At 43.7% G+C, this 25,788-nt stretch overlaps 1 protein-coding gene across 1 annotated transcript in view; it reads left to right on the forward strand.

Moving 5' to 3' along the window:
• Positions 1-25,429, forward strand: part of LOC119445233 (zinc finger protein 879) — a 74,042-nt gene extending 48,613 nt beyond the window's left edge. Inside the window, 6 exon segments of the mRNA XM_049664370.1 lie at positions 1,137-1,266; positions 3,327-3,337; positions 3,339-3,389; positions 6,370-6,628; positions 14,486-14,733; positions 20,452-25,429. Of these exon segments, the coding sequence (XP_049520327.1) occupies positions 1,137-1,266; positions 3,327-3,337; positions 3,339-3,389; positions 6,370-6,628; positions 14,486-14,727 (693 nt within the window). The 3' untranslated portion in view covers positions 14,728-14,733; positions 20,452-25,429.
• Positions 25,430-25,788: the final 359 nt, after the last annotated feature.

The following is a 25,788-nucleotide window of genomic DNA, read 5'->3' on the forward strand; positions in this document are numbered from 1 at the left end:
GTGTGAGAGTATTATTTTTCTGGTTTTCAGCTAGCGCGTGTTGAAAAGTGCATTGTGCAAACGAATGGATCCCGTTGAACGGAAATTGAGTGATGACCGGCATTCCAGATTGCCATTCCGTCCAGTAATCAGTGTTGTCAAGAAGATCAAAAATTTCTGTTTTAAAAATTTCGACTTCCTTTCCAGAGAATTCACCATAACACGTTTAGACACTAGAATGGTAGGCTTTCTATTGCTCTACGAAATAGAATGGTAGACAGTCCCTTTAAAGAAACCCCGCAAAATACAGAAAGAAATAAAAAAAATTTAGTTTCGCCTGAAAGGGGAAGCATAGATTGCGATAGCTAATTATTAGACATTTATATGAAGTAAGTATATTAATTTTATGGGTCGTATAAACTTTTAAACATTCGCTTACCAACTAAATTAACAGACACGGTGTCACGCGCCCTGCACAGCAAAGGATAACCGCAGAGACTCACTGTTAAAACGCTGGTGTGAGGAAGAGTGGCAGCAGCAGTGAGAACATTGCCCTTCGGGCTGCCTCTTGCTTCAACGCGAACTAAGTGGCCAGAACACAGCGCACATGAAGCCATCAGCCCTCTTTGCGTCTAGACTGTGTACCGACCGCAGATTGTTTCAAGAGAGGGCCCGCACTCAGCCGTGTCATGCGCAGCATATCAACATGTCAAGGGTGAATTTTTGCGCAACGGCTGGCCGCCCGCCATCCCACTGGCTAGTAAATTCCGGCTAGGCCTAACCAGCACCGCTAGATCGGGATTCGGTGACAGCGGTTTGGGGCTAATGCGACGAAACTCTTCGCAAGTTCGAAATCGCAAGCAACACCGCGCTGTGTGAAACAGGCATCACTCTGAAAGGTCAAGCGAGACACCGTATGGCGTTGGAAATTTTGGTTGCCGTAATAAATTGGTTTGGTGGAGTATGTGGCAGTATAACTACAAGGAAGTCCGAATAATCTAGCCGGCCCAAGAAATCAGGTGTCAAAAAAACACAAAAAAAGTAAGAAACTTTAGTCCCATCTGTTGTAATGCCTCACAGAACGAAAGAATAATTTACACGGAACCTCTGCTCTGTGCAAAGCAGTGATTTGTGCACCCTGCAATTATTGTGTGCAGCAACACGCAGCACTGATTGGAGGAGCAGCGTCGCAGTCTTGCCCGATCTGCCACAAGATCTGCGTCAACGCTGAAGCCCTAATGGAGCACATGCGCATCTCACACAAGGATCCACCAGTTACAGCACCAGGTATGGACGAAAAATTGCTGCAACCAGTTACGTGCGTTTGGACCGACATTGCTGAAGCATGTTGCTTTTGATCTTACATTTATTCTTTCTCACTTGTCGCTTGACACCAAACTATGTTCTGGACGTGACATTTACGCAGTGAAGCGATATTATTTTAAATGATGCTTCACATCCTAGCGACTATATGTTCTCCTTGTGTTTTCACAGTTTGCATGTTTAATTATGTTCACTCTCTTGCTAAAATAAAAGGAGCAACGCAAACCCACTTCAAGGTTGCTGTGTGGCCGTTGGAGGCACCTTTCAATTTACTGTTCCCATCATCATCATATTATCAGAATAGATCTCCAGTGTGCCCTCTGAGCCACTGCATGTTTCTGATGTGAAACTTACACTGTAGCGAAAGATGGAATGCAATCAAACTCAGTTTTAATGAACAATCTTTTAAGCTAAAGATAGCTTGATATGTATGTGGAGGGAGGAAAGATGAAAGCAGAAGGCAGGGAGATTAACCAGAATAACATCCAGTTGGCTACCCTACACCCGGGGCAATGGGAAAGGGGAACACAAAGGTGACAGGGAGAGAGAGGAGGGAAGGAAATAAGGAAATTAGCGGTGAGTTCGCTGACACATATGGTATTGCACTAATAGTCACAGGCGTTCACGCAAGCCCGTCGTCCTCAAGAAGCACAAAAGTGCCTTCACCACTTTATGGGCCGACGGGCGATGGGAGAGGTGTTCCAGCAGCACCTGCACGGAAACCGGCCGATTGTCCAGTTTTTGTAGCGCGTTAGCAAGTTCTTGTCTTTCCGGGGCATATCGTGGACAGTGGCACAGCAGGTGGTCGATAGTTTCGTCGGTGCCGCAGACCTCGCATGCTGCACTGTTGGTCACTCCAATTAATGTAGAATATGCCTTTGTGGAGGTAACTCCCAACCAAAGGCGACAGAGAAGCGAAGCTTCACGTCGAGGAGGTCCGAATGGAGCCCTGGGTCCGTATCACCCCTGAAGGAAGCCGAACGCCAGGCCGGGGTACGCTTGTGCCCATTTGAACCAGTGGGTGCCCGGTTCTATATACCCAAACTCTTTATAACAAATTTAAACAAACTTTTGTGATGCGTTATATACAAATTGGTTATCTCTAGTGCAGAAAAGAAGCAAGATATGTATGTTGTTTTAACCGCAGTGGTGGCCTAGCGGTAGAGCGTCCCCCTCAGTATGCGGGAGGTACTGAGTTCAAATCCTGGCGGCGGTGGTGGTTGGTTAATGCTGATTTGGACCTGCGGTCACGGAAAAAATCCAGAAAATCTGACAGTGAAGGATTTATGCGTCCGAAATTTCGGACGTTCTTATGCATTGGCTGTAGGGAACGTGGCGGTGCCACGAAGGCGTCCGAATTATCGGGCATGTACGAAAAATTGGGGGTCCGAAAAATTGGTCATTGACATATATAGTGCAACTGACGGTGGTCTGCTCTGGACCACCACCAGTTGCACTTCACTCCTCGGAGAGGCAGGACTCGTGTCAAGTGAGGCTCCTGAACAACACTTTTCAATTCAGTGAATGCAGCTTAAATCGTGGATCCGGGACCTCAGAGAGGTGCAACGTAATGTTCGACGCACTTCTCTCGCATTTACCACTAAATCGCCACTGAATTTATTTTTGTCTACCTTCTATTTTTCCTTTCTATTTTTAATCCTTTCAATAAAAAGATTGTGCACTGTTAAATGAAGTGTTTTCAAACGAACTTAATATTGCCTTAGTCCTCGAAAACACTTTGTTAGGGCCTTGGAAGTCATAGAAAACCCATGGAAATTTCTTCACCTAGCTGCTAACAACTCTTCTTTTTGCATGCAGAATGTGGAGCAGCAGCTGCCTCATCTTAGCATAGAAAATTTTCAAATTTTCCACCTTGGCAGGAGGCAGCAAGTAGCACACTGTGCATTCTGATGTTGTGTCTCTTCACATTTGAGTAACAGATCCGGTGATTCACTAGCATCTTCCTGTGGTTTGTGTTTTAGTGCTTCTTACCAGAAACTGGCATTTCTTTCGGTTTTCTTTAGGTACAGGTACAACATGGACTGGTGGAGACACTTCAGGTGGCACTCAGTCTTCAGAAGACCAAGGTCAGCATTCTCTTGGGACACATGGCTTGCATGTTTTGTTTACTCTAAGTACACTGGCTGCAGAGAGGGCTATTACACACATCTTAATTGATAGCATTCCCAATTAAATATATTTCTTGCAGAAGTATGTAGTTTGTTTTGTAGTATATTTTGAGCATCCGAAACTAATTTTAGTGGTCCCCTACAGGCAGTGGAAGCATAAATTGTGATATATTTCACATTGAACTCTGTAATGTGTTGTTCCCAGCGGTGCCATTAGTGTCACAACAATGTTCATTGGTCACCATATATATTTTGAATTTGCATTTCAGCTGAACTTAACACTGTTGTTGTGTGCGACATTGCAATGTACTCTAAATCATGGGAAATCTTTAAACATGGGAGGCATGGGAAACTTAAATTTGACCTCAACATCGCTATACACCATTTCATACCTAGCAAGCAACACTGCGGAAACTATGCAAATAGTGAAGTCATAGAAGTACCACTCTGTGCATTTCGCACTGCAGTTGTTTTTGATTTGCGACACTTTCTAGGGAATAGCAGCTTCATATATTACAGTCGAATCCCGACAACTGCACCGCACTATACCTTCTGGTAGGCGCTCCGCTGTTCGCGTTTCATTAGATGCTGATAGTACTTATATATTTCATAATTGATGCACTATTTTTTGGCTGTGAATGTGAGCAGTGAGAGAAGTAATTCTAGCCTTCGTAGAAAAGCCTGCTATGTATGGAATGGAGTATAGACAGTGAGATGTAGGTTTGGACTAGTTGTACTGCATTTTGATTTCTGTTGCACAGTGCAGTTGAAAGAAATCTTTCAAGAGCGTTTCATTGCGCCACAAAAGGGGGGAGCCTTAAAAATTATGTGCAGTCCCTTTAACATACAACTCTATTTTAATACATGACATACTGACTTTATGAATGGCTACATTACATAGAATTGTTACGATTTCAGCAGGGAGCTCATCCAAAGAAGTTAACAGTTTATAACTACTTAAGTAACTACTAGCTTGGACAACATATTGTTATGGGGAGATATCAGGAAGGGTTTATATACAATATTTACAAGTGACAGTTAGTGGCACCACAACAACAAAGATGGCGGGCCGAGATACAACTCGTCCTCTTTTTCGTCTGCTATACCACTTCTATTTCGTCCGCAGGATAGGTGCATGGCTCATAACATTACCCCCCAGCGGCGAAAGCACAGACTCGGTGCAGTCGAAGTACGACAGCACGAAAAAGGTCCACTGCATATACAGGGTTAATCAGTGTCTGGGACATGGTACGGCTTCAGGTAGACGACGTGCAGAGATGTCGGTGCGGGGTTGAGCTGATCGGGACGAAAACAATGGTGTGATTTCGTACGTTACGTCGGTCACTTGGTGACACACTCAATATGGGCTGGTGTACGGGAACAGCAGCTTCTCAGAAAGCCTGAAACGGCGCGCTGGCGACCACAGGAGGACAAGAGACCCCGCACCTCCACCAAAGATGTTACGGGGAGATATCAAAAAGGGTTTATGTACAATATTTACAAGTGACAGCGAGTGGCACCACAACAACAAAGATGGCGGACCGGATACAGCTCGTCCTCTTTGTCGTCTGCTACGCCACTTCTATTTTGTCCGCAGGATAGGAACTGCACGATAGGTGCATGGCTCATAACAATGTGATGCATAGCATATTGAAAAGATGGCTACTCTGTTGGAGTTTATTCGACTCTCCAGAAGGATTGAGGCTACTCTGTTGGACCATGTCAATATCTGTTGGAACCAGTTACAAACATTTGGAACTATACCACGTGTCTCTTGCTTTATATGGGGACATGTTTCTTTTGACAGTTGCCTTACAGCGATATAGCTTTATGAAGGATTTCCTTAGGCATTTGTGGCAAGCCTCTGTGGCCTGTTTCACATGCACAACTTAGAGCACTGAATGCAAAACATGTAAACCTAGGAAAGGAGGGCATTACCAGCAAGCTGAATGGTGGTGATTACTGTTCAGTGGAATTAATGTTGATTTGTATTTTCACAAAACTCTCACAGCTGTTTGACGGCTCACTGTTTGGCTGCTTGACACACTTGTATGTTATGAAACCACCAAGATAGCAAGTGGAAAACCTTAAGGATAAGGGCAAGCCCCATAATTTAAAATAAGTGTTTGCTGTTTCAATGGTTTGTGCCAGATTACTGAACTGCATGCTTTCTTTAGTTGAGTAGGCTTCCTGTGCAAAGTAGGCTTCCTGTACGGAATGTGCAAGAAATTGCAGATGCTTAAGTAGGTATGATCTGTCCATGTAAATGTGCAGTAAAAAGAATGCATGCCAGCAATCTCTTGAGGAACCGCTGCTCTGTTGTTTAAGACACTGGGTGCAGTTCCCGTGCTCCTCATGTGATATGTTGCTTCCATATACACGAGTGTTGCCGGCGGCATCTGCCGCCTTGTATATTGAACTCGTGGACTTAATGTCTTCTAATGACACTAGTGTAAGCTGCATCATGGACTGTGCAGCTGAAATGCTTTGGTACAGCTTTGGCATGAGTTGCCTGGGATGATTTTCTGAAAAGTGCAAGTGTCGTGCCATCATAACAGGGTTAGGTATTTCTGTGTTCTTGGACTTTTCTTACAGTGGACCTTTGCAATTTAATGGAGGTAATATATATGACTTAAAAGCATCCTTCGAAACAGCATGCAAGAGCTCTGATGTGGCATCACTTATTGTTGTTTATTCTAGAAGTGTTTGCGCCGCTGGGTTGTTTTACTCATTTTAATAGACTTCATCAGAAAAATAATCACCTACGCAAATGGCTTTTGCATAACCCTGTGTTAGACATGTGCTAGTCTAGTTAGCCTTTTCCATGGAATTAAGCCTTTGGTCAGCCTGCAATGGAAAACCATTGCTTAGTGATATGGAACTTGTAGGGGAATGTAACAGTATTGCCTCAAAATATTTTTTCTCTTTGTGGGTGCAGGCAAGCAGCAGCAACAACAGCAACAACAACAACAGCAACAACAACAGCAACAGCAGCAGCAGCAAGCAACAACAGCAGCACCAGCGGCGTATAGGCCAGCCACAGCTAACCCATGCATGCCCTGTGTGTGGCAAGGCGTACGTGAATGAAGGCTCACTGCGCAAGCATGTGAGCACTCACCCAGAAGCAGCCTCCCTGGGCTCCCCGCTGCGAATGTGGCCCTGCACTGTCTGCCACAGCGTCTTCACCCATGAAACAGGTAGACCAAAGCTCGTTGATGAACATCTCTTCAGCTACTTTCTTGAAAGGGCACTGACATATTCTCAAAACTGCATTAACTCTGCCTCGAGCTTCTCTCATGTAAAAGGATGATACTTAGCAAATATCAAGCTTGAGAATCACTTATGGGATATTTTAGTGTAATGCTAAAGTTGGCCTTGAAATGCCATACCTGGTGCCATCAACCATACCATGTCATTGTGACATAGAACAAATCTGCTGTTGTCCTGCAGCAGTAAGGCTAGGTATAGCGATGCTGCTCATAAAAAAACTTAAAATGATCGAGAATGCTTTGCGTGTTTCTTCTGGCAGCACTTTTTTGTGGCAGCTGCAGTGATTGTAGGAACAGAGTGAGCATCATGATTTTATGATGATCCACCTCCTGTATGCCGAAACTGCTTCATAGAAATGAGCATTAATGTAAATTATTTAGGATGTTTTGATGCATACCAGTATTTTTTTTTTCAGAGTTTAGAAGTTTAGAACCTTCGGAACATGGGTCTTTAGAACATGGGTCTTAGAGACCAGTACATAAATCACAAAAAGTAGATTTAAAAAAAAAATGGTATTCGGGTAGCTGAAGGTAGACTGATTGTATCCCTGGTGGCTGCCAACTGCCTAGCAATGTAAATAGTATTTCAATATAGTTTGTTGTACTATTCAATTAAAAATGAGCATTTAATTTTTTTGAATATTTTCAGAACACGAATTTCACTCTCTGTGCAGTCTTTTAGGAGTGATGTCTCAGCCATAAGGGCACCTAGAATCATAATTTTTGTTACAGCACGTAGCTAAATGCATAATGCACACAATGGTGCTGAGCATGAGGTGACAGGATGGATTTCCAGCCGTGGTGGCTGTACTTGAATAGGGGTGGAATTAAAAAGGTCTGTTTTGTGCACTCGTTAAAGAATCCCAGTGGTAGAAATAAACGTGAAGCCTTGTACAGCATCTCTCATAGCCAGCATGTTGCTTTGGGACATTAAACCCATATGCTTGAATATATAAATTATGCTGCTAGCTATCGCTTTGCTGTTCACACCCACAGCTAGGCTCATGTGGCACAGCTAGTGGGCATGTGGCACAGAGGGTTTTCCATTTCTTGCATTCATTGAAGCTTATGGCCATATATTCATGGCCTATACCCTGACCCTTGTATGCACTTCATTTATCATTTTGTTTTAGCGCCAAGATTTGGTCTCCTGCATATTGAATGATGCAAAATGAAGGACTGCTCTTCTGCACAATAAATTAGTGCTCACATGCTAAAATCTCCTATTCTCATTGACATCCTTGAAGGATGTGCATGTCTTCTGAAATATCTTCAGAATCTTTGAACATATTTTTAAGATGCCTCGGAACAATTCTGTGTGATTGATTTGAACTACTATGCAGTGAGTGGTGTGGCCTAACATAGCCAGGGCCTGACACAGCTTGTGAACGTAGCTTACCCTGCTGCCAGCATTGCATGCCGTGCTGTGCTTCATCCAAGGTGTGTGAGGAAGTACTCCTATGAAGTGTGCAAGAGATCTGGGGATTGGCTCTCTCCCATATTTCACACAGTCCACGGTTGAGTCGAATGTACACAGAAAAATTCTCTCGTGTTTGTAGCAGAGTTACAAAAATGTTGTGCAAGATGCTCATTTAAGCTGACAGATATACGACAAGGAAGTGCTCGTTATATTTATACCAATAGAAACTCGAGGCAAATTCATTCTGCTCAGATGTGAAACATGCTAAACTTGCTTAGAGCCCCATACTTTAGCATTGTTGTGAAGTTTGTTGGTTGCTGTGATGGCGTGTGGCTGTGCCACTATGATGAATATGTTTGCCGATTTGTTTCAGCTGATGGGGTATCCTGACTGTATATAGATGTTTTGTGTTACCCCATATGCCACCAGCAGTGAATCAGTTTGATTTGATTTGATTTGTTTATTTGTTTACATCAGGATGATGTGGGATGGCCCAGGCAAAAATCGACAAATTTATTTGAAGGAAACCTGAGCCCCCCTTGTACATGGCATACAGCAAATGCAAATGCTTAAATATTAAATATTAAATACTGATATATCTTGCAAATGTTCCTATCTGTAGTGTTGCCCCAAACCAAAAAACATTAATTTATATATGACAAAAAGAGTGTGTTATAAATAATTAGCTTGATTGGTTCAGGTAGAGTGTAACGAAATTTCACAAGTGCGCCGACACATTTCATTACATGTGACTGAGCATAATCAAAGTGAGAATCCCAGATCATGTTCCACCCACATATGCAAGTTTTCCATACACTTGTAGCTACTCATTCAAGATCATGCATACAAACTGAAACCTTTTTTGAACATATAACCTGACTGTGCCAGGTGTGTCGCTACAAGGCTTATCTCTGTCTTATCTTTGTGTTTGTTTTCCAGTGCATGCCTCATGTATTGCTCTGATGTATGCTACACTTCATTATTTGTGTGTTCTTTTTTTTTGCAACACAAGTTCCTTGGCACATGCTGTGAATCCACACTGTTTTTTACTTGTACTGTCGAATGCTACCGCAACAAAATTGGTAGCGTGCTCGAAAAACTTTATTGTGGAAATTTGTTGTAAGATTTACAAATAACCATGAAACATGTGGTTTAGTGGCATAGACAAGAATTTAATTCTAGAGGTCTGTAATTCTGGCTTTGCTTGCGCTTACTATAAAAGCAGTGATGCTATGCAGTTTTCACATTCTGTCAGCTGAGCCAGCGCGTCGTCGTCAGCATGAGCTTCAACGAAACTTTGAATTTTTTCAAAGGCATTCATTACACAAGATGCTGCCAGAATGGGCACATACTCTGTGGCAGCAACTTCTTCCTCCAATGAAGCAAAATTATAGTGAACACTCGCATTAATTTTGTCCATCACTCATTTCTTCATGAACAACGGCGTGGTAGTTGGCCACGACAACCACAGGGATGTCGGTAAAGGAACCGTTTGGCGACGGTTGAATCCCGCTTGAATTCACTCAAATTAAACAGACACCTAAATGTATGATAGGGTTACTTTTCCACTAGCTTAGCATGTAAAATAATTTATTTGGATGAGCTTTTGTAATGAAAATGATACTGTGTTGTTGTCGCTAACTATGTTAAAACTTCTGTCGTCATCTTGTGATGACAGTGGTGATGACGCTAGGCCTGATAGTACGCGATTGCATGGCTGCAGGGGCGTAGCCAGAAATTTTTTTCGGGGGGGGTTCATCGGCCCGACCGGGGGGGGGGGGGGGGGGGGCAAGCGTCCGCTTTCCTCTACGTGACGTGATCGATAATAAATATCGGTAGTTTAAGCACCCTCTATGTATGTATATCAAAGACATGGGACCCCCCCTCCCCCCTCGCGTGTGTGTGTGCTAGAGCACTGCACGGGCTCGGGCTTACCCGAAAGCCCGGGCCCGTGGGCCGGGCCGGGCCGGGTAGAACTGTTTTTTCACGGGCTCGGGCTGGGCTCGGACACGGCGTGTGCTTTTTGACCCGGGCCCGGGCCGGGCTCAGGCTTTCTGGTGGTGTGCATGTAACGTGCAGTGAGTTATTCTCGGGCGACTCAACTCTGAAAAACATTATTTTTCGGTCTCGGGCCGGGTTCGGGCCAGTTTAGAGTCGGGCTCGGGCCGGGCTCGGGCCTAAGGTAAAGGGGTGGCGGGCCGGGTCGGGCGGGTAACGTAGATTATTTCCGGGCCCGGGCCGGGCCCGGGTCTCGCCATAAAAGTTTTGATCGGGCTCGGGCGGGCCACCCAACGTAATAACGGACCCGGGCTGAAAAAAGCGGCCCGTGCAGTGCTCTAGTGTGTGCTTGTGAAGAAATTAAGTAAAAAGTAATGTAAGCTCAGTAAAATACAGTAAGTACGACAGGTACAGTGGGCGTTTGGAGCAACCGTCTCTCATCGCGCCACTGAATGGACCAGTCTTCGAAAACGCATCATTGAGACGACCCGCCCGATCGGAGAAGACATCATTAATTGTTAATCTCCGTTAAGCGTGGATGGCGTCGTCCTCGTCGGGGCGAAGTGCGTTTTACAGGTCAAGGACGGCTATACATGTGAAAATGCACGTGTTACCAGGCTATACCTACTCCCATAGCAATAGCTTGTTCGCTGCGTCTTTGCGCTAGAAAACTTAAATACGCGCAAAAACGAGTAATGCTTTTTTTTACGAAGCTTTCGTCGCCTTGCATTTCCTGCGGCAAGTGCATGGGCTGCTGTGTCTTCCGCTGTGTGCGAGCGTGCAGCCGTCATTTGCCTTTACGTCATGGCATGTGTACGCATTTTAAGTACTGCGTGCCAGTCATTTCTGCTTCACTTAGGCCGGTGCAAACAGGAAGCGGCCTTGTACCTCACAGAATCTCGACTGATTGGTGTACTAGTGATGCAGGAATGAACTCCGGTCTTGTTCAGTGCATAGTGCAGATAATCAATTTCTCAGGACGCGTGAACTCCGACGAGAACTGTCAGCGCCTGCAACAAGAGTTTACTTACGCTGTACTGCGCACATGTAATCCATGCTTGTCGGCTGTCTGTTTCGTGCATTCTGTTGCGAGTCGGTGGAATTTCACTGCTGGCATCAACCCTTTGGTGGGCACATTGCTGGTTTGGGATTCCACAACACAACAGCAACTACCAGCCTTTCGCAATTGCTGGTTGGGGATTCAGCAACACAACAGTAACTACCAGCCTTCCGTAGGGGCGCAATCGCAAACGAGAGACGTTCTGCGCTGCAGACTATGGCTACGTTCACAGTTGGGAAGCGGCAAGCGGTTGGAGAGGCCAAAGCGGCCGAAAAGGCCAAAGCGGCCGCAAAATCTTTTCCGCGCATGTCCAAGTTCACATTTGTTTTGCTACCACCGCGGCCGCCGCTGCCGCTTTCGTCCACATCCATCTAGTCTGCGTACGTTTGTCGGCGTGGTGGCGCTCATTATCGCATTATTTCGAGCGGTATGTTCATTCACTGACCCACCCGTCATCAAAAGTGATCATCTTGCGCAATTTCGCGTGTCATCTGCAACCTTCGGTAAATTCCTCGTTGGCGTTCTGTAATTCTCCTCACACGGGCGCGGTAGCGCTGTGTCACAGGTTGCTGCCTAGGCGTGATTATATTTCTTTAATAGCTTTTATTTACAAGTTGTAATAACATTTCATCAATTCGTATTATTTTCGGCGCCTCCAGGACACGAAAGTGGCAACGGGAACACCAAAGCTAAAACCCGGGCTGGCCCTTTGTGTTGAGGCTCGCCAAAGCCTGCGCGTCCTTCGTGAGACCTACGCTCCCAATCTATCGTCGCGACGAGAAAAGCACCCCGCGACTTCTGCAACATACCGTGCACGTGCGAGAATTATGGAGCGCCAACGAGGAATCTGCCTAACTATTGTCTGTCATGGAAGTGGAAGAAGAAATGGCTTTTATACTTCTACCTACTTGTTTTCTAGAAATGGACAATGAATAAACGGAAGACAAGAAAACCTCGGAAACGGCGGTGGTGGGTTCGCCTGGCTTTGCAAAAGCGCGAGAAGTTGGGTCACGCGACTCCGTTGGCTTCGTTGCCGCGCCTCCGGTCGCGCGACGTTGAATACTATCGCGAGTATTGCTGACAGTACGTTTTAGTACTTCTCTTGTCGTAGAGCAAGGGGTGGTTCTTGATCGCGTCGATCAGCATTGCAGTCTACACTTTTGGTGCCATGTTCAATGTTACGACCTGAAGTTTACATGCTAGTGTAGCTTCCGGTCGAGCAGAACGACTTTCCGCCACGGTTCCGCTTCGCCATGGCGAAAAAATCGGTCCGAGACCAATTTGGCTCGCCGCCTGTTTTTCTGCCTGTTTTGCCGCCTAGGCGGGCGGATTTTTGCAAGATTTTGCCGCTTCCGCCAGCTTCGAGACCAAGTTCCTACGCGAACGCGGCCTAACCGGCACCTGAAGGGAAGCGGTGGAAATGTATACCGGAAATTTCGACCACCTGGAGACTTTAACGTGCACCTAAATCTAAGTAAACGGGCCTCGAGCATTTTCGCCTTCATCTAAAATGCGGCTGCCGCATTTGTTTTGTTGCTTCATTTGTTGCGCATTTGTTGTTTCAGAATGCGGCCGCCACATTCGCGCCCAAAACCTCACAGAGTGTCAAGGCCTTGACAAACACCGTGACAGTTTTTTTCCATATGCAGACATGATTCGCTGTAAATTACCAACCCAAACGGAAGCGCCCAGGAACGAAAGTGTGAAAGTAGCACCGGTTTCTTGAAATATGTCAGCGCGAAGCGATGAGAGCAAAGGGTGGGTTAGTGGGGGGGGAGGGGGGGTGCAAAAAATTTCGGGGGGGGTTTGAACCCCCCCAACCCCCCCCCCTTGGCTACGCCACTGCATGGCTGTTACCAATACTATTTATGGGGTTGCTTAATGACAATGGATTCTGGTGTTATATGTGGTCATCAACGTTTTCTTATCACCAGGACTCACAAGAGTAGCTCTTGAATAGTATTTTTATCTCTTTTAAGGGTGGCGGTGTCCAGGCGTGCTCCATGAAAACTTAATAATGCGCCTGTCACATGCTTTGTGGTGGTGGTAATTTTGATGCATTAAGTGATAGGGGGCACTGACAAGGAATGAAGAAAGCTGCATTGTTTTGGAAATTCTATTGAACCAGTATTTGTTTTGCAGCTATTTGATTGTACTTTATTTTCACCGTCGGCCTTGAAGAGAGTGTTTAAAGTCGTGCTTCATTTATTTTTTGTGTTCTCTTTTATACTGTGCTTTTTGCAGCATGTGATTTGCAACTGTATATGTTGAACACGAATGCTGCTGGATACTCATGGCAGGGCTTAATAGTACAGCTTATTTCATACGCAAAAGGCGCGCTCTAAATTAAGAGCTTTTGTGACGAATGGCCACTGCTGAGAGGAGGGCACTACCTATGACTGGTAGCTTGAAGACTGGGAATAGTTTTAGCTTCATTTGTGCATATCGTCATTGCATGACAGTCATACTGAGACGTAGCAGGCAGTCTCATCACCATTAACATAAACCTCCTGAAGTCGTTTTCAACCACAGAACCATTATTGCAGGCATGGTGTGGCTCATGTGATTGATTACAGTCCTGAAAATGTCTGAGCACTTTTTTCAATGCCATGAGATGATTGATTTGCTAAGAAAAAGTCACAGTTTTGCCTCAAAGGTGAAGCTTTGATAGCGATAGTAATGTATTAGACACTACACAAAGTAAGGTTCATAGTTTTATTGGAAGCCTGGTGTCGTGTTTACAGAGGCAGACATGAACAGATGTGACTTGATGACCGTGAACACTCGCTATCACAACGTTGGCGTGATGAAGAGTGCAGGCAGAGGGTAGCAAATGCTTTGTGCTGCCTCTCGCTTCAAAGCATCTCAGAAACTTAAGATTACGCAACCTCCATCACTAGGTGTGGTGGAAAGACAGCGTACATGTAGCCACCAGCCATCTTGACTTGCCCATCATTCGCACCTGCTGCAGGGCTCTTGGTTATGTTACAGCACGCGCAATGTCAATGTGTGTATTCAGAAGAAATATTGCATGTAAATGAAGGTATTGTTGTCATAATGAAGTTTGACCATACATGTGCACCAGTTTAAGCGCCTATCAATAGTGGTTGAACAAGGGGTGTTGCTGAGAACTGTTTCGCCTTGGGAGCTTGTCTTCTTCAGGGCCCTGGCAAAGCCAAGTCTCTTTGTTGAAATGTTAGCCACAGCAACCTCTCTTGTTGGACGACTGCTGATCGTTTCAAGCATCTTTCTGTGATTCTCTTGTCTTGTTCAGCTTAAGAGCCTGTACTCTTGGGTTTTGATGTAGGACTGCTACACCACATGGAGCACATGCGCATGGACCCAAAGCACCAGTTTGCGGCCCAGTACTTGCTGAGCCGTGCTGCCGCCGAGCGCAGAGAGAAGCACGGTGGGCCCTCGGCGGGTCCCCCCCATGACATGCTGTCTGCTGTCCAGCCACAGCCGCAGACAGCGGCATTGGCTGCGGTCATGCAGCCACCACCCTCCTCATTGGCTGCGTTGCAGGCCAGCCACCTGGCACACTCCTGAGACACGGTGAGCTAATATCTTCACGGTTCTGCGGTGAGATTGGGATACATCAAATGTTCACGCAGGATTATCACAGTGAAGGTGCATTGATAAAGAACAACAAGAAAAGAGTGTGATCAGAAATAGATACAATGTTGACGGGAAGGTGGTTCCAATCGTTAGGTGTGTGTGGTATGAAGGAATAAGAAGAAGTGTTTGTGTTGAGGAAAGTATAATCTAACTTTGTGTTGACGGTCAGTCCAAGATGAGCAATAAGTCATGACAAGTTCAATATGCAATGATGAAGAGTGGTAGACTTTGTGAAAAAGTCAAAGGCGGTAAATCTAAAGGTGATAGGTTCCGTAAAGACAGACTGCACTTCATTGCTATTAGCCTCTCGCATTGGCCTGCGGGAGGACGGTGCGCATAAAACCACCATTGTTCTCGGCTCACCCTTGCTCGTTTTCTGTCGCACCCACAGCATATGGTGCGCCAGGCGCAATCTATCCCACTTAGACTTTATGTGGAATTTCACGGCAATTCCGACGCCAACACGGAAATTTGCCCCGAGTGTCCATATTATTGAAAAAAAAAAAAAAAAGCAAGTTCAAAATGTTTTGTCAGTACTTTTTAAAGTGTCAAAGGGCTCAAGGCTAGAAGGACTGTAATTTTGCTATCAGCATGTTTGTTTGCATTCACTCATCCTTGTCCTCATCTTGTCACAAGACTCTCTGTCACACTGAGCTAGTTGTAACAATATGTTGTTAATGTTATGTGGCTTGTGCTTTTTAGACAGAGAACCCCGAGCTAAAGCTTCCTCTTAAGGTGCAATTTTTTGTGTTTGTTCGTGCTATATAGGAGCACTGGCACACATGCTCTGTGCCGTTTTAATAAATGAATACCCCATGTGTTTCCATTTTCTTTGCCTCTCTCAGTGCAGAGGAAAGGTGACTTAAGGGGAGATGCTCCTCAGAAACATTTCTTTTTAAATAATAATGCTGGGCGAATGAAAATTTTACCACTTATAGAGCTTGATCTCTTCATTCGAAATCTACTTTTAGTTTTAGGATATCTCGATGCTTTCATGTCCTAAGTACCATGCATAAGTGAGAAACAGTGCACGTTTGTGCAGCTGCTGGACCTAGCAGTTAGCATGATAGAGCAGTGCAAAATTATTTTTCTTGTCCCTAACACTCCACTGAGTGCTAATAAGCAAGATAATGTGATTCCCTTTACAGGCAACATTTTAAGAGAATTTCGTATCTGGTGCTTCATATTTAGTGGCTGGTGCCCGAGTACATTAAAAATTTTCATCCTTAAAAAAATATGTGATTGCATTAAATCCTAGATAAGTGCATTCTACATATCCTAAAAATTACGCCCATCAAGTGTGGTCTTGATTGGACCACAATAAGTACATAAAATGTTGTGCGCAAATGCCTTCTTTTGCCCAAAATATGAAGTTGAGAAAAATGCGATTGAAAGTTTTAAAAGTTGTTTACTTCTGTTAATTATCATTATTACTTCTAAGGGAGATTGTGATGTGGCAAAGCTAACCTTGGAGAGAAAAAGCTTTGGCCTACCACCTTGCACGAGCCCAATGGCGTGTGAAACCGCGGTTTGACGCATCGCGCGCTTAAAAATGTGTCTTATCTGTGCCTTTTCTTGCCACCTCGAGGGCTTTAATCGAGTTTATTATACTTTTCCCGATCATTTCTGGCTCTGATTTCTTCATATGTGAAATAGGAGAGATCAATGTTGCTGAAACAACTAAAAACACAAAACCTGTTTTTTTAATGAAAATCGCCGTTTTTTGACCCGCCTCTCCCCTTAAGGTGCTCATGTAGCACTTGGTGCCTCTGTATACAACTGGTCTCCAAGTGTTTGACGTTGTCTGAAAGTGTACAAAAAATAGTATGTTATTGCACCAGCAAACAATCTTGTTGTTAAAGGCAGCATTTCTCATTAATGTCTTCATTAACATTCATAAGTTTTTCACAGCTACATTAATGACCGTCACAAAGCTGTTTAAGGTGAATACCTTTCTTTGGCTCTTTCATCCGTCCGTTTTTGTGGCTGGTGATGGTCGGACTTTCACTACCAATACAAACCCTTCAATGTGAAGAGTGCGTGCTCTCAAGCAACCAAGTAGTGGAGTGCGTTCATTGCTGTACACCAACTGTCAGAGCTTTTTGAGATGCACATGCTGTCGTGCGAGAGCTTTGGGACATCTGGAGGTTTACATGCTGTGGTGGAGTGTTAGGGAAGGAGAGCCCTCCTCTTCTCCTGCAGCCCTCTCCCCATTTGGTGACAGCGGAAGAAGAGGATGGCAGTCGCATTCCACGTCACTGCTCGCACTGCTGGAGACAGCACACACATGATGAATAAGCTGATATGTATAGCCACCCATGCTACCACTACAGATTTGCTGGTTGACGGCTGTGTTCTCTTCGGAATTGCACAATGAAACAACAAACGTCACCTAATATTCTCACTGCCACAAATATATGCCTTCAAGTGCATTGATCCTTTATTAGAGTGAATAGCTCTCTAGAATTCTAGTGTTTTGGCTGCTCACTTACATTGACAATTATCATCAATGGTTTCCATGCAATTCTATGCCATTTGTGCCATGCCCCATTGAGTATGCATGACTTTGTTGGTGCTACTACAAGTAAAAAAAATGTCACAGTTTCGCCCTAAGGGCAAAGCAATGAATGCGATAGCAACACAGCAATGTGACACGAAGTAAGGTGAGCGGCTTTGGTAGCAATATGAATTGTAGTAAACATGAGCTGATTAAGTAAGCAGGTGTGCTGCGGCGTAAGTAGACCGACATGAAGAGAGACTCGATGACCACGAGAAGGCGCGTGTGAAACGCTGGTGTTGATGAGAAGCGCTTCCCGTGGGCAGCGCGTGCGAAGGGACACACCTGTAGCGCTGCACTGCCGATCCGGGCAGCATTGCATGTGTAGCGTGCGTTGGAAAATGTGGCCCGACTATTACTAACTGAATGAACAAGCGTGGTGTGAGCGCGCACAAGCAAACATAAATAGATCACACTGAATGACCGCAGACAACGACTGTCAAAACGCTGGCAGCAAGCGCATATACATCGCAGCGGGCGAAGGTACGTATCGCTTCAACGGAAACTGAGCGGCGAATGCACAGCGCATAGAAAAGGTCAGAGCCGTGTGGAGATAAGAGACAGTGCGGCCGGCGAGCGACGAGCGCGGTTGTTGGCAGAGTAGAAGTGCCCCCCCCCCCCCCCCCCTGCTCCCTCCGGCGCTGCCGTCCCGCTTCCTTGCTTGCGCGTGGGAGATTGAGTGGGAAGTTCTCCTTGCGCCCGGTTGCAAGATAGGCCTTTGGTGCCGGAGCGCAGCGTCGCCTCGCCTCCCTCCCTCCCTCCCATACCCCCACGCGCGACGGTCGTGTTTGCATTCCGCCGTGCGTTCGCTCTCCGTGATAGCGCGCGTCCCCCGCACGCTACCGCTCGGGCATACGGCGCGCGTCGATGATGTTATCTATACGGAACCTCACGGCGACGGCGACGCCGACGGCAGAAATCCAGTTAAAAACGCTTGTATGCCTGCTTAGATCACTTTGTTAGAGAGTTCTTTATGGTCTATACTAATTCATATACACTTGACTTGTGTTAATTCAAACTTTCACAGGCGAGAGACGTTCTTTGAATTGCCAGATGTTCAAATAACCGAAGTTGAATAAAATGTGATCCAAGACAGGTTATTATGAATTATTACATGTGAAGATTTACGCACCTGGTTGTACTTAAGCAGGTGTATACAGAGCAGCTATATGAATATATATGATTGCTTTTTTTTTTAATTCACCTGAGTTGCCAGATGGTCTTATGTGGGAATAATAATATGTGAAAGCATGGAGGATCTATATCAAGCAGAAACTGTAACAGCTACTTGTAAAATGCGTTGTCCATGAGCTGTCACTCATAGTCATCGGATTAATAAATGTTTGACTTCGCATTCTGAGTGCATTTTCACAGTTTGCCTTTGTATCAAGGCATATCCAGAGTAGACGATGGGCTTGCTTCCGTAATACTTGGTTGTGTTTGTGGTGACCATGGCAGTACCACCTACCAATAAGCACCGCAGCTTAATGATCAGACCTTTATTGTGATAGCAGTTATATGGACACTCCAGGCAAATTTTCATAGTCTGCGTTGCCAGGATGTTCCAGATATGTATATATAAGTATATACATATTTAAATAAATAAGCATAAATATAATTGTCCGACGGCAGGACCAAACAAAGGATCTTTAACACAGAAGTCCGATACTCTAAACATTAGACCACGGGCATTTGCCTCGCAGCGGAATAGAACTGCCTTAAAGGGCCCTTCACCAGGTTTGGCCATCTTAAAGAAACAAGTGTAGCATATACATGACGCACTGACGATTGTGCCTGCAAAGTATTACGGCCTTGTGTGCCGCGAGAGCAGCCAAAATTTCAAACCAAATGCTGCACACCTTCCCTCTCGATGCAGCCTGTTCCCAGATAGTGAGTCAAGGTCACACGCACAAATGCCTCTTCGCAGTTTGTGTTTCATCAGTAACCATCACTAATCATCCAATGTGTAAGGCGTAACGACAAAAAAAAAAAAAAAAAGAGGAGGTGGCGCTCTACGCCACTCTACGTCCCTGGGCTCCAATATGGGAGAAGGGTGGAGAGAGTTTGAGAGAGATTGTGGTTGTGAAACTCTCTCTCTCTGGCCGGAGAGTTAACAGATAACAGTTAACAGGACAGTTAATTTCTTCTATGACCTCCAAAAATGAACCGATTTGAAATTTCTTTTCAATAAAACGTGCCTTTGACAGTGTTTTACAGCTTCCCGTGTATAACGAAAACTTGCAATGGGGCCTAGTGAGGGGCCCTTTAAGAGTTAACCGCATGCAAGAGATGCTTCGTTGCTGCCAGGGCGCTGTGCCTTCTACCCAGCATGAGTGTCCTTGCCTGCTGCATCGTGCAAATACGTCGCACTCGCGCAGAGTTTGAACGCTATTCCAGGAGTCTTTATTGTCGCACATACAACACGTGGCTCATACCCTCTATGGGGGATTGGCCAGGAAATTGGTAGTAGTTGAAGTCGTTGTTGCCCATTCAACTCGATACTCATATTCACTAAGGGAGATTGGCCATGAAATAGGTGGATTATACCGCATCATTAACAGAAATAAACATTCCGGCTGCTATAGAGCAAGTCGTCTTGAAAGGTTAAATTACATGGTAAAATGAAAGCAATAATAGTGGGAAGAATCAATAATCATTACTTGAAAAGCATTAAAAGAAGAGATGCAAATGTAACAGGGCATTTGATTGGACTCCATGAGAAATTCTTGGACTGCAGAGCAAACATGCCTGTGGCTGAATGCCTGAGTAGAGGCCCCAAACGAAAGAGTCCAAGCACAACATTAAACCTTGCTATCACTGTCAATGTTTTGCTCTTCGAGTGAAACTGCTATTTTTTCTTAACTAATTGTGTTTTATGCATGTCTTCAAACTATCTGTTTGCAACATTCCTCCACCTTGAAAAGCCCCAAATATTAATTAACAACTTTTTGGAATAAGTGGCTTCGAAATGCATTGCAAACCAAGTAAAATTTTGAAAGTTATCCACAATTTGAGTTATGATGAGGCAACCATAGTTCTATGCAAAATCAGAAAATAACTCCTAGCATTGTCTCACACATGCTCCTTGCTCACTGCAGGACTTCAGAGGTGCAAGCCGCCAAGATGTTGCCCTCCTCCCCTACGTCTGGGCACAAGTCGCAGCGGCAGACAAGAGAGAAGTCCACGTCTCAAAATGATTTACGCTGAGTGCAGCAACTGCTGGCCGCTTCAGATGGCCTTCATGACTTGGTCAAATGTGGTCTCCCACTACTGATGGGAGACATGTACAATATCACTGTCCAGTGGGCCCGTGTCTATGACGGAAACCTGCGACATGTTTCACTTGCAGCTTGGCGTAACGCCCGGTTTTCTTTCCTTCCCTGTGTAGTTGCTGTGTACCTTTTGTGCTTGTTCAGTTTCGCAGTGACATTGTTGTTACATATAAAAGGCTGTATCACATGCTATGCTGCCATTCTCCCATGTCATTACTTAAAGTGCTGTATTTGCATGAGTGTGATGCGACCGCTGACCATAGATGTAATGTGAGATGGAATTTTTGAAGTTTAATAAATAGAAAGTAAATTAATTTAAGGTTCTAACATGATTTACTGTAACGTAAGGCAACTATGGCCATATGCTTGAGAAAGAAGATAAGTGCGGAGGCTGCCTCTGAGCGCCTAATTTCTAACAGGTGTCTGCACTTCCTCACCTACTTTTTGCTGCATGTGAGTCGTGTGACCTAACGAAAAAGTTGAGGTCTCTAGAGCCTTGCTCTTCTGCTGCACCACATGTTAACATTGCATCACATCGCATCTTGGATGTGCGGGGAAGTCTGCTTAATAAATCTCACACTAGGTTAGGCTTCACCTTTCTTCCAATGCTCAAATGTATAGCGCGGTACAGTCTCTCACATCAGAAAACTGAAATATTGCATGTAAAAGTGTGCATTGTTACAAATGTAGCACAACGTGCACATTCATACTGAAGTTAAAGTTAAAAAAAAATTGGATTACATACATGCAAATATAATACTTTTCTCTTTTGTAAAGTTTATTTTTTATGTATGCGTGTGTGTGTGCGTGCAAATGTAAACTGCGACTGCTGCAGTCAGTCCCCAGAAACAGTTTGAGCTGGTGCATTAGAGTGTTGAATTGTCAAGGGCCCCTTTTTTGCAATTTATGCGTGCAGACTTAGAGTTCATGTTTTCCCTTTTGTTGTGTTTCGCTTGTGTAGAATGCTGACACCACACTTGACACTTGCTGACATCTCATCATGGTGCACAGACAGTGAAAACATGGCTTTGCCAATTATAGTATGCACTTCAAAGCTCGCCTTATAGTTGACTGCGCTTGTTGGAAAATGGTCATGTGAAGAAAAGATAACTTGTTCTGTTAAAGAATTTTGCCAAAAATTTGGCTTGGAGCGCAAGCATGTCTTTACAGACTGACAGCAACTGGTGTGTTCAGTTTGCTCTTCTGCGTGGGTGACATTTGACTGCTTACTGAGCTGCATACTATCGCAAGTTATTCAAAGAGGACAATTATCAATCCTTTAGATGAACCATTGCTGGATCAACAGTCCCTATTTTAACATTTAACATTTATATATTAACCTAAATTTTCAATCTGGCATTGTGGAGAGTCTTAGTTAAGTGGAATCAGCTTGTAAGTTGGCTAGCAAACACTGTCATCCTTTGCTAAGCGGCAAGCAATGCTAGTGCATGAGATAGTTCATTGCCATGCACCCATAAAAGTACTAAACAAAATGACCGTGTGGAAGATAGCTGGCAATTCATTATTTACTATATGTGCTTTGCTATGCTTTGATTCGAGAAATTCTTTACATGCTTTATAGTAAATTAGGAGAAATTCATCCTTCTGCAAATCATAAAAAATGTTAGTGCTGTGTCACCAAATTGTGAGCAGCTCTTAATTCGTGAATACCATGGCATGGAATGAATGTTGTCACTTTCTCTAAGATTCTGTACACATTGATGTTAAATTTGAAGGAATGATGTGTATGCACATAACTTGAAGACGATGGCTGAGCGGGCTCTCTTTAGTGTGTTATTGTGAAATGTAAACTGACAGATTACACAAGCTTTTGAATCAATATCATGGTCTTCACATTCACATTCTGCACTTACTGTTGGAGTTTCTCAAAAGCTTGATATCCAAAATGCATGTTACGTAATAATGTCACCTCTGTATGTCACGTTTTTATTTTGTTCCTGTATTGAGTGCAATTTTTAATATATCTTACTGTGATTGTGTCATGATAAAACTTGAGTTTTACCATCTGGAAGTATTGGGTTAGTGCCAAGTACCTACAATACCTTAACACAACACCTTAGTTTTGTTTTCTACGTGTTGAGGTATAGTTAAAATCAAAAATCTTCATCTCCACCACAGTGTTCCCAAGTATACTGTGAACATCTTTCCTTGCCGCTTGTGTTTTGCTGTCAGACTGAAAAAGTGCCGGTGCATTCCGATGACTGATGTAGCCGAAAGCCCGTCATGCTTCTAGCTTTTATGCCCTTGAATGTCACAGCAGTTCTACATAGCCTAATTTGATCATTTGCAGACATTTGTGTGCTTGTTTGTGAGCTTCCAAGCATTGTTTCTTTTTTTGTCATTATCAAACTCACCAGCAATGTATGAAATCACGTGCATGTGCAGCTGCACATTTTGCTTTAACTACTGCAGCTTTTTGACTTTCATATTCCTTCATATGTTCACCTTTTTAAAAGTATGCATGCTTTGTGGTTCTTTTAGCCACCTTCACGTGTGTCATTCATTACGTAGCTTTCCAGTTCATGCTATTCTCAAGAGTATACCTGCAATCCTCATTGGCATTTGCAACATGTTTTCTTGTTTGTTTTTAATAGCCACAGTATTATTATTGTGACTCTGTTCTGCTTTGCTGGTCTTGCATGGTCTACATTTCTGTGAAAAACTTGGTCACCAGTGTCCCTGTAGAGTGTTGACCATAATGGTCAGACAAGTATACATTCTGCTTGTGATCGGTAGAATTACAGCTGATAATGCATTTCATTGATTATTTGCCTCTTTTAGCCCTCAGATTCAAGCACTACGGGCTACTGTTGCACTGAATGGCTTATGAAAAACTATGGGGTTCTAGTAGTCACATTGTGAATCCCACAAGGAACGACAATAGCATTGGAGGGAACAATATAAAATGAACTGCTACACATTGTTATTTATCATTGCCTAATAGTAAACATTTTTAGTTTGTTAATGGAAGTGTGTCTAAGAGCTCTTCAGGTAGAAGAGAAAACAGGCCACATTTTCTGTGCCTTGTCAATAAATTCCATTCTTGGAGTCGAGTGTTAGTTCTGGGTGATTAAGTGCTGAAAAGAAAGACTTTGTAGTAATGGGGCTAAAGTTAGTAGCTTTTCAGGTCAACCAATTTACTGCAGTGATAGAAAATTTGGACAGCATACAATATTTAGCTTGATTCTCCAGACATAATTTGCATGCATGATATGCTAACATTGCAGCCATGAATGTGTTTTTTTTATATTCACTTTATCTTCTTCTTTCTGAGGTTTTACGTGCCAAAACCAGTTCTGATTATGAGGCACGCCGTAGTGGAGGGCTCCGGATTAATTGTGCATGATCAAAACATATTCACTTAATCACCTTCATCTTTGCTTTTGTTGGCCTGATTTCTCAACTCTCTGAAGGCCATTTGGTTGCTAAGGGTAACTGCAAAAAAAACCTTGGTCTATTCAGTGCCAAGCTGTAGCTTTTGATCACTGACTGGCTGTCTTATAGATGTCAAGGGCTCTATAAAATAAATTTTACTCTGGAAGATTGAGAAGGCTTGAAATCCCAAATGACTTCACATGCATCAGTACTGCAATTTATAGAGGTGTGAATTGAAATTACATATTTTAGTAACATGTGATGACTTAAAGAAAAAAACAATTTTTTGGGCACAGTCACAGTCAGATGTTCTTAGAAATATCAAATTGGACAGTTTTTGGCATAATATACTTTTAGAACATGTCTCCCTTACAAACCTGTGTGAAACAGCAGCACTCATTGGATGCCCTCAATAAAACCACTAGCATAAGCCAGTTGCTTGATTCAAGTAATGGGAGTTGACTAGGGTCACATATGATCAAAATTACGGATTAAGCGTGCATAAGGTTGCACATTTCAGAAGACACAACTGCAAGGGCAAGCAAAGATAGTGCATAAGTGCTCATGGCCTCATTTTATCATGACTAATATTGTCATGAGTTATGTTGTTGAGTCACCAGGGTGCAGCATATTGGTTTCAACTCCAGTGCACAATATATGCTTTATTTAACCTTTCATAAGCACAGGATTCCATACAGTTAGGTTACTACTTTATTTAAAGATTGCTAAGCAGTAACTGTTGAGGCAATTTGTGGGTACACATTCTGATAGTAATACGCTAAAGAGGGTAATTTTTTCTAGTTTCTGAAGCATTTTGTTGATTGTCGGCTGTGTTTGAATTATGTATGAGACATTGTCTGAATTGGTTATACAAATCTCCGTACAAAGCATACATATATAATTCTGCCCAAAATCATCAGATGAATGAAACAGCTGAGCATGTATTTGTGCCAGAATATTTCTCCTGTCTTTCAGATTGCAACTCGCTTTGTGTGCAAATGTTTTTTCTGTGCAAATCAGTGCAGCATATAATTTTAGCATTTTCTTTTTGTTTGTCCATTCTTCTAAATTAATGTGGTGGTGAAGGGGCTTTGTCTATGTTCTTGTCTCATGTGCTTTGAATATTGTATAATCATTTTCACTGTCACTATTCAGTTTTTTTCATCACCAGTCCTTGATATTTGAGCCAAATATGCAACCTGAGCTTTGTAAATCATAGTTATTGATACAGTTTTAGTTTGACAATAGTCTCGGTGAAACATCTGAATCTGTGTATGGTAGAGGATTGGTTGGCTGTTTGTTGTCAAGCGGGAACACGAATATGAGGACAGCTGGTGATGTCAACATGCTTTTGTCTGTCTTGCTTCCCTTCTACAAGCAACCATAAACATTCATTTATGAAATGTGACCTGTTCATTTGTTTCTAGATCAAAGTTATGAATGTGGTAGACTAGTCATGTCATTGAAAGGTTAGTTTGCATTTACTTGAATTTAGGGTAGCTTCTATTGCATAGTGTTAGTCAAAAATCAAAGCGTCAGAAAATAAAGTTGCAAGGCAAGTCAAGCCAACAAAGACACTGAACAGCAGAAACACTGGGTTAAAGCCTGGTTGTGGCGGCCGCATTCTGATGGAAGATGAAATGCAAAAACACTTGTCTACCGTGCACTGGGTGCACGTTAAAACTCCAGGTGGTCAGAAATTATCCAGAGCCCCTGTCCATGACAGCGTCCTTCATAACCCACAGCATAAATACCTCAGAGAGGGAG

This window comes from Dermacentor silvarum, chromosome 3, assembly GCF_013339745.2.
Source record: "Dermacentor silvarum isolate Dsil-2018 chromosome 3, BIME_Dsil_1.4, whole genome shotgun sequence".
NCBI classification, from domain to species: Eukaryota; Metazoa; Arthropoda; class Arachnida; order Ixodida; family Ixodidae; genus Dermacentor; species Dermacentor silvarum.